This window comes from Aricia agestis, chromosome 10 (genome assembly GCF_905147365.1).
Source record: "Aricia agestis chromosome 10, ilAriAges1.1, whole genome shotgun sequence".
Lineage (NCBI taxonomy): Eukaryota > Metazoa > Arthropoda > Insecta > Lepidoptera > Lycaenidae > Aricia > Aricia agestis.
Window position 1 is genome coordinate 17,400,909 of NC_056415.1, and position 10,225 is coordinate 17,411,133.

The window sequence follows — 10,225 nt, forward strand, 5'->3', positions numbered from 1 at the left end:
TCCGTGGCGCGCTGTCGCGCGCGAGTGTGGATCGGCAGTAAAACTCCATCGAAAGTTTCAGAAAAGCGTCCTACTACTTTATTGAATCGACCGACTTGACTTCTTGACTGTATTGACTTTGACTAGACTTTAGACCTGACAACTGATAATATAGAAAAACGATGCTGAAAATTGTATTATAGAATACTATAATTGTTTTCCCGCCATAATAATATAATATACTCGACACTGGCCATGGTTAAATAGCCAAACTCCAAAGTGCCATATTAAGAAAAATATAATTTAAATGTCAATGTCACTGTATGTCAGTGATGTCTGATGTCAGTGTCAAAATTCGGCTACATTGGCTAAAATTGCTAATCGAAACAAAAAATATTTTATTTTATAAATTTATTAATTAAACATGCATTAGATCAAGACCTGTTCAAAGGGCGGATTAATTATTTAATACTATAACCACTAACAATACATCATGGAAGGTACGTACGTGATATACTTTGTTTTATCGACACATTGCCATAAAATTTTAATGACTCATGATTTTCTTCAGGATCGGCTCCAAAGAAATCAACTTCCTTCGAAACATTAGTAATCCAGAATATATCTAACGTCTCCGACTTAAAAGCTAAACTAAATGAGATCATAGATTCCGGGAAAAGCTACGAATACGACGTCTCCTCGTGCTTGAAGACGTTGATCAGAAATGACGACCAAACCATCGTGCTACTGTGCGTTCAGGCTCTAGCGGAGATCGTCAAGTGTGAATCTAAGCGGGAAACCTACGCGACACCTGATATCATTGAGCCCATACTGACGTTACTAAAGAAAGCGAGTACCAGCACAAACTGTGAACTGCTGAAACACTGCGTGAGAGCCCTGGGCAACTTGTGCTGCGACTGCGACAGTTCCCGGGACATTCTGCTCGAGAATAATGGTATCACAATACTCATTGACATACTAAAATCCTCTGTAGACAATTCAAAGTTCAGCGATATAAAACTATTCACGTGCAAAACATTGCTGAACTTCTGTATTGGTGGCAAGAAATACTCTGAGCACCTAGTCAAAGATGATATTATTGAGTTGCTGAGGAAAATACTAATGGTGGAATGTTACAAGGATTGTATGGATGAGGCGGAAGTGACAACGGTGTTGCAGCTCTTGAGTGTCATCAATGACAATGACCCGGAAGTGATGTATCCCGAAGAAGTCAACAAAACTGTACTAAATGTACTGGAGGAGTCAACCAGCATCGATGTCTCAGACTTATGTCTAGAGCTGCTCAATTCACAAGCAGAAAATGGTAAAATCTGTTATTTCTAAGTCTTTTAGATAACCATGTAAATGTAAAAATTAAACATTACAAAAAAAACATCTTAATAATTTTTGGTAAATAATAATTTGAAAAACATGCAAGCCATACTTTTGTGGTAAAACATATTTAATATTTCACAACTGCATTTTTATTAAACCAAGACACAATACATTATTGAATTTTTCAGACTCAGTCAAAACACTGATAGCCAAGCAGGGCGGAGTGCAGCTGGTGAGCGTGCGACTCGAGCAGCTGATACAGCGGCTGGAGAATGGCGGCCTGGACGTAGACACATCAGAGATTGATGACGTTATGAAGCAGGCTTGTGACTTGATCATTGTTGTGTTAACTGGAGGTAAGGTATAAGCTAATAAAAAAAAGAGGAGACACTGTTTGCAAGGCATTAACTACAGAATAACTGATCTGTTATTGGTAAAATTGGGCAAGTTATAGATTAGATAAAATATATGGCCTTTATCATACTATAAAAATCTTAATGAAAATAATGAATACAAAGTCTGTACTTATGCAAAGAGTTTAACATTACTATACAAGGGTTTAACGAATATTCTTTAACATTACAGATGAGGCAATGGAACACCTCTACCGTAAAGGCACTGGGGAGGTATACCGGACCATGGTGCGCTGGCTGGACTCCGACAATCATCAGCTCCTCACCACAGGAACACTGGCAATTGGTAACTTTGCTAGGAAGGACGAATACTGCCTCCAGTTAATGGAAAACAAGATTTTTGATAAACTTTTATGTAAGTGTAATGTCATGACTCATGTGTTGTATTGTGTTATGTATTGAAGTTTATTGTAAGTTATTTTTATTATTATTAGTTATGCAGTACTTATATTGACATAATAATGTTATGTCCTTTTCACCACCTTCCTACTGCAAAGATACAAAAAGGGTACAGAAAGATTAAAATTAAAAACTGATTTTCAGTTACTACTATTGTGAAATCTTTAAAAATTGAGTAATAAAATGTTTAACATACTTTTCCTGGTTATAGATTTCTTATTGATGGTAAGTATACATTTAAGGCTTATGATGATTATGATTAAGCATAAAATATAGAAAATACCTATACAAACTAAAAATGTTTTTCTTTATTCCCAGATATATTTGAAAGCTACCGCAACAACAGCAATATCGACGCTCGCACAGCGACGAAGGCGCAGCACGCGGCGCTCGGCGCGCTGCGGAACCTCAGCGTGCCCGCCGCCAACAAGCGCAGCGCCGCGCGCGCCGCCCCCGCGCTGCTCGCCGCGCTGCCGAGCGTCACCGACCCCCGCCTCGCCGACCAGCTGCTCGCGGCGCTGCGGCTGCTGCTCGACGGTCAGTGCTACTAGTTGTACTGGGGTGAATCTACTCAAAATGTTAGTTTTGGCCAAAAATAGTGTTTTTTAAAAAACCCTTAAATATTGCTCTGAATGTTTCTGGTGTTAAAAGGCACCGAAATAGAATTCCCTTTCTGTAAGAGTCACGAAAAAAAATTAAATAATTTAAGAGATATTTAATATTAAGTAAAAACTGTTGTTCATGACAATGACAAAATTTGTGGAAAATGACGTGTTTACTTAGAATAATGACAATTTGTTGAGAATAATGATTATTTTAAAAATCTTATCCATATTCGTGCTGATTATATTATTATTATTATAAACGCCTCTGTGGTCCAGTGGTTCAGATCGTGACTCTTGACTCAGAGGTTCGATTCCCGCGTTGGAAACATATTGTTAATTGTTATTTCCAAGTTTAATAAGGACTTAGGACATTGCAAGCTGATCACCTGATTGTCTGACACTCACAACAGGAAAATAAGGTCTGACAAGTAAGATGATCCATGTGTTGGATCACGGATGGGCATGTAAAAGTCGGTAATGCGCATCTCTCGCCAGTCGTGTCGGTCGTCCGTCCCACTGGGTTATGAGAGTTAAAAGGAATAGAGAGTGCTCATGTGAACTGCGCACACACTTGGGCACTATAAAATTACTCCTGCGTAACTGGCCTGGTTTCAATGAAACCAGCCACCGTCACCGAAACCGGTGTGGGGGGTTATTATTATTATAAGTAAAAAATAGGATTTTCAATAAAACTTGTATGTAAGTAAAAGTGTTGACTTATTATAAAAAATGTATTCCCTAAAAAATAGCTAATACCAAAATCTGCCTTTAAAAAAATATATTCTACCTTTTCGAGTCACCTGCAATAAAAAATGTACACCTGTTAAATAATAATAATTCTGATATTTATTATTTCTCAAATAATATTTTATTACCAAACGTTCCATGCAGCTTCGCTCGCGTAAATTAGATATTTCACAGACAAATTAGGGCACAAAAAGAGCCTATGATCCTTCACGTGGTCAATTTCTTAATTTTTATCAGTTATCTGTACCAAATAACAGAAAAATTGCTCCAGTAGCTCGTGAGATAAGCCCCTTCAAATAATTTCCCCCTTTTTTCAATTTTTTCCTCTATTTCTTAGCTCCTATTAGTGTTAGCGTGAAAAAATATAGCCTTATAGCCTTCCTCGATAAATGGGCTATCTAACACTGAAAGAAACTTTCAAATCGGACCAGTAGTTCCTGAGATTAGTGTGTTCAAATAAGCCCTCTTTCAAATAATTTCCCCTCGTTTTTTCCACATTTTCCTCTATTTCTTCGCTCCTATTATTCTTGGCGTGATAAAATATTCTTTATAGCCTTCCTCGATAAATGGGCTATCTAACACTGAAAGAATTTTTCAAATCGGACCAGTAGTTCCTGAGATAAGCGCGTTCAAATAAGCCCTTTCAAATAATTTCCCTCCGTTTTTTCCACATTTTCCTCTATTTCTTCGCTCTTATTATTCTTAGCGTGATAAAATATAGCCTATAGCCTTCCTCGATAAATGGGCTATCTAACACTGAAAGAATTTTTCAAATCGGACTAGTAGTTCCTGTGTTTAACGCGTTCAAACAAACAAGCAACCTCTCCTGCTAAAGCAGGAGAGGTTGTTTGTTTGTTTGTTTGTTAGATACACTTCAATATTATAAATAATATTGAAGTGTATCTAACATTTTTACTACTTTTCTTACTATTCTACTACTATTTTTCGAAAACGTCAAATAACTACCTAATTGCAATATCGACTTTGCATCGATTCGATATATTTGTCCCTGTTTTCCAGAAATACAGTTACAGATTTGGTCATTATTCTGAATGATCGTCATTATGTTTTTAGGGCTATTCAGGAAAAAGACGTTCAGAAAAATGAGGAATTCACTAAATTCGTTTATAATTAAGTATTGATATAAAGAAAACTAAGAAAATTATTAAGAACTTAGAAATGTTGCGGGCCTTTATAACTTGGTATAAAAAAAGTAGTGAAAAACAGACAAATGTTGGCACACATCGAGAAAGGTAAATGCCGTCTTATTTAGAAATTTTCGTAGAACGTATTTCAAAGACTCACCTGCATAAAACGAAGACCTCTATCCACATCAAAGCACTGCGATCAAATAAAGTGAACCAGCAGATTTTATCGCAAAATAGGTTTCAACCCGTCACGTTGAGTATATCGGCAAGGCATTCAAAACAAACAATGCGCAGGACAATGACGCGAATTTTATGAACATTTTAAAAATATAATTTTTAGTTATTTAATGTAAGTTAATTTGTTATTTGTTGGTATCGGATAGTTTATTAGTTCTTTATCTTCAAATTAACATTAAATTTTTAATCCTTTCTATTCTAGCTCATTTTTTTTTTTATAAATATAAATAATAAATTGTAAGCGGCAGTATCGAAACGACACGCAAAAATTTCATAATTTGGTACTTTTTTTTATAATACTTTTTGGAATATTAACTCTACTGTCAAATAGTTTTAGCAGCATTTTCGTAAGTTAATTAGACATTGAAATGTGTAGTGTTATATCAAATTTACGAAGGCGTTTTGAACCCAACTCACTACTAGAACTAGTCTCTCTCAAATATTCGCCCACCGCCACAACAGCAGCACGCGGCGCTCGGCGCGCTGGGGAACCTCAGCGTGCCCGCCGCCAACGACGATAGCTCAAGGATATAATAATTACTCTTGAATGTATCTTATGCCACGAAATGGTAGCGCGTCGAACTCGATACGTTCGACAGAGTTGTCTAAAACATCACGGGATCGTCAATTACTGTAGAAGGAACGAGCGGAGGCCTTTGCCCAGCAGGAGGACACTATGGGCTGATAATATTAATGTATCTTCTACATATTATAGACTTAAGATTCTCGCATCACGGTATTTGTTACCAAATCTTCTGTACCGTCATAATATGGAAGATACTATATTTTTGTTTATGTGTTTATTTAAAAGAACTCCATACAGTAGAATAGACCACAAGTATATTAAAAATTAAAACACTGTAATTTATTGCAAAAAATGCGGTTTAAAAACGGATGTATAGTCGGTATGACGCGGACGTCACTACTGTTTGACAATTATTGACAATGGCCCCACCGGATCGTACAAAAAGTTGTCATGTCACGATCCATTTACCTTTAAAAACTATCAAAACACCAATCAAGTTACTTTTAATTCGTAATTTTTGTAAAAAAAAAAAACAATATTTTATAAAATATTAACCTTGCAGTGGCCCTTCTATAATATTTTTTTAACGTTTTAATAGCAAAATTTTCATAAATATTATATTTGCATGTTCCCTATTGTATTTCCCATATTACAGAGTCATCAGCCGTGTCGCTGTGTGCGCACGGGGGCGCGGCTGCGGCGTGGGGTGCGGGCGAGCACCCGCGCGCCGCCGCGGAGGCGGGCCGCCTGCTCGCGCGCGCCGCTAGGCTCATGCCCCCTGACTGTAGACCTACACTCGCCAGGGTAATTAATACACATTTACACCCTTTATAGTAAAAATAATATGCGAATATAGCCATCCTCCTCGATAACACAGGCATAGTCACTTCAAGATAGTGCTGATGGACACAATCTTTATTTTGCTCTACTTAGCATTTAGTTAATGTAAAAAAACTTATTAGTCTTTGCTGACTAATAAGTTTCTGGTGTGCTGAAAATAAAAACTAAAGTTTAACATTCAAATCAAGTACCTAGTACTTCAAACAATTAAAGATTACAGATAATTCTAAGGGTTACCTGTATTGTCTGCAACACATGCAAAGTCACTCAAAAGGTTTTTTGATGAGCTCGACATGGCTCTCCTATGGTTTGGGTGCTAAAAATATTATAGACTATAGTAAATGATGAACACCAAGGACCATAAAAATAAACTTATTAAAAAATATGTAGTACCTTACCTATCACGCGCACCTCTAAGTCGAGCTATAAACGAATCATTGTATGGGATGGAATAGCTCAATGATTTTATATTAATTATCGTTTTCATGCCCAAAAATATGTTCAAATTTGGTTTATTATGATTTCATGAACATTATTTACGCATCCACATCCGTTGACATTATTTTTCTTTTTTCTTCTTCTTTTCCTTTGTCATGTCGTTTGTTCTTTATATTTATAATTTTGACATATTATTAAGTAAGATGGAAATTATTAGGCATGCATTTATTAATAATAATTATTATGACAAATTATATTTAAGAATGTATCCTAAATTAACATTTGCACGTCGAGAAAATTGACAAAATATGTGAAGCACTGTTAGAATTATAGTAACACCTTATGTACCATATTTATGCAAATAAATAATATTATTATTATTATTATTAAGCTGGATTGTAATATTTATGAAATACTTATTACAGGTAAATGGTAAGTCATGACGTAATAAAAAGAATTAGGTCCACCCTGCTGATTTCAAAACGATTTTTACTTAGAACTTTTGTTTCATTAGAAACTTCTTCTTAATACAATTCTCATATTATCTTTAATAATGTTTAAAGTTCACAAAACAATTTTCAGGAGCCCGGTTGTATATCATGTCTCGTCAATATGATGGTGTCGCCGCACTCTATCATGCAGAGTGAAGCTATTGTGGCATTGACGTTGCTAGCAGCGGCTGGCAATGAACCCTCAACCCCCGAGCAAGCTAAAACACCATCGGAGCAAGGAGCAAAAACCTCACAAGAGCAGCCAGATACAAACCAAACAAACTCAGAGGCGGATTCAAGTCCGGATATAATGGGTGCCTTACTACAAGCAGAGCTGCCGTCACACGCAGTTCTATTACTAGACACCAACTGTGGGAAAATGCCCGCAGAGGTTGCCCACAATTTGGTGGCATTGCTCGAGTTGACTGGCGCCCTAAGGCCCCAGTATAAGGCGGCAACTTTGCCCCGCGCCCTTTCAGCTCTGCTACAAGCGCGCCCCGATCTGAATACGGACCTGAGAGATCGGATACAGCGCCTAGTTGATACTATTGAAGAATCCAACTAACACTAATCGAAATGGTGAAATTGAATTGAAAAAATATTCAAATTGACAATATTTAAACGATTCATTAGCTGAATCAAACATTGAAAGTATAACGTCAGTCAATTCTACAAGGATGCAAAATAAAAAGTAACGCTGCCATTTTGTAAAGTGTCAATAGACTCAATAGTCAATATAGTTGGGGAGGGGAAGAGGGGATTTCGGGACAAGTCACAAGCTCGAGCGTATCAGATTAAGCTTGTATAGGCTTCCGACATGACGTGTCGAGTTATCATGGTATAGAAATCAGATTTCTCATGTGGTGGGTTAATTTTTTAAAATATTGAAATGTCGTCGGATCTGTCAGATTAAGATAGGGAATGTTTAGTATACTCCAAAGAAGCTTCCATATAAAGCACTGACAATTCAAAGGTTAGGTAAGCCTGTAGGGACATTTTAAAATATAAAAAAATAAAGCATCATATTTTCCTAACAAAGGTTTGCAGATATTTTATTTTGCACTAAACTAAATGATTTAGTCCTTGTTGTCTAAAATATATTTATAATTTACCTAAATAAGCAATTTTCTGAATATATTTTCTTTTTAAAAACTTTAAAATGGTTGCAGTTTCTGTTCCCACCGCTAAAATAAAAAACGCTCTTATTGTTTTTTTATCAGCTTTACCTAATGTAAAAAACCTACTAGGTCTCCATGACGCTCGAGTGACTACACAAATAGCACCCTCCCCTCCCCAACTAATACACAGACAGGTTTTTCAGATTTCTGTTAAATTAATTTATAATCACATCCAGGTGTTGAAAGAGTAAATGATTAGTTAATAAATCGATTAAATATTCGTAATTATTGCATACATCGGTTCACGCTTGCCCGTGACGAAAAGCTGGCGTATGCAAAATTTTAAATACGGCGATTCAAACTTGAACTTTATTTATTACACAAGAAGGTACACGTCTAGTTCAAGAATATCAGATTTCGCCTTTGCATCTCGGTGTGACCCGACCTTAAAGGTGAAATATGATTATCAGTTATCACCTTAAAGGTGAAATATGATTATCAGTTATCACCTTAAAGGTGAAATATGATCATCGTCTGCTGCAGTATTTAAACGCATTATGGGATGGCGGGCTAAGATACCTTAAGTTCAGAGCAAATACCTCTTGTAGACTGTTTTCATTAGTAATGGCACCTTCCCCTACTAGTAACAATATACATTATACATGGTATGCTTATCTTTGACTGGCACAGGCCCGGATTTATAAATAGGCGTATAGGCCGCGGCCTATTTATGCCTAGGGGCGAAAGCGTCCCAGGGGCGTGGCAGATTTCGAACAGGGGCGGCAGAAATAAAGTGACCTGCACTTATAAAAAATATAAAGACCGGCACTGATCTGGCATTAGAAAAGTCATTGGACAGACAATTAGACAGCGGACCTTAAATTATTATAAGTAAAATTTTGTTACAGCTTTGTAAAAATAACTTTATTAGTAAAATACGTCTAGATTAATTGCGCTTCAGAGCTTAGGTATTTTAGCCCCCCATGCCCTATAGCTTTTGTTATTTTTTTTAATATATATACTAAGAAATTGCACTAGATTATTCACATATATAATATAGCACATTATAAGGAATTGATTCTTAATATAAAACGTTACAACTTTGCATTTGATGTTCAAGATAATATTATAAACTTTAAAGTTTTTAATATAATAATTACGTAGTCAAAGTGTGTTTAAGAATACTTTTCTTTTGAGCCACACATGTTTGATGTTCCATAAAAATTGTTGATTAATACATAATAAGATCTTTGTCGAATGTAGAATAAATTCACTTTAAAATTTAATAGAAACTGCTTTAAAGTGTAAAATTCATATTATGAAATAACTTTGTATACAGATTGAAAACTTCTGTCTTCAAACCCATTACTAATAGAAAAATACATACGTTATAATCAGCGTTGCCAGACGTCCCGATTTTGGCGGGACGTCCCGATTTTTACATCAAAATTAAATGTCCCGCGCGGGACACGCTAAGTCCCGCTTTTTGGGGGTAACTCGAACGTACGTTAAGCGTATTGAGAAAGATAGGTGCGTAGTGAAGATAAGAGTGTGGGAGATAATGGGGTGGATTTGCTATGTCTGCTTTTGCTAGGTATTTATTGTCACGTAATCGTTATTTTAAGTCAAATAAAAAGATAAATATTCGACAAATTCTAATTTTATCCCGCTTTTTTCACTCAAAAAGTTCCAAAGTCCCGACATGGCACAAAAAAAATCTGGCAACGCTGGTTATAATATACATAGGTACATTTTTATACATACGTTATAGTCACACATCTTTTTAACTTGGCTGTAAATATACCTTTCATTTCTCCAATATATAAGACATAGGCAAAAATTTTGCCTATGTCTTAAAGTATATTGGAGAATATGGTATAAAATGTTCATACCATATTTGCCGCAAAATATGGTATAAACATTTTATAACCATAACGTTAAGTAGTACA

The 10,225-nt window shown here is 36.0% G+C and overlaps 1 protein-coding gene across 1 annotated transcript; it reads left to right on the plus strand.

Moving 5' to 3' along the window:
* The first annotated feature begins 342 nt into the window (after positions 1 to 342).
* LOC121730844 (rap1 GTPase-GDP dissociation stimulator 1) lies at positions 343 to 7,943 on the plus strand. The gene is made up of 8 exons (XM_042120034.1): positions 343 to 479; positions 551 to 1,303; positions 1,503 to 1,670; positions 1,900 to 2,082; positions 2,445 to 2,667; positions 5,287 to 5,354; positions 6,096 to 6,162; positions 7,231 to 7,943. Exons 1-8 carry the CDS (start codon positions 473 to 475, stop codon positions 7,721 to 7,723), a joined length of 1,962 nt encoding a protein of 653 aa, XP_041975968.1. The 5' UTR covers positions 343 to 472; the 3' UTR covers positions 7,724 to 7,943.
* The last annotated feature ends 2,282 nt before the right edge of the window (positions 7,944 to 10,225 follow it).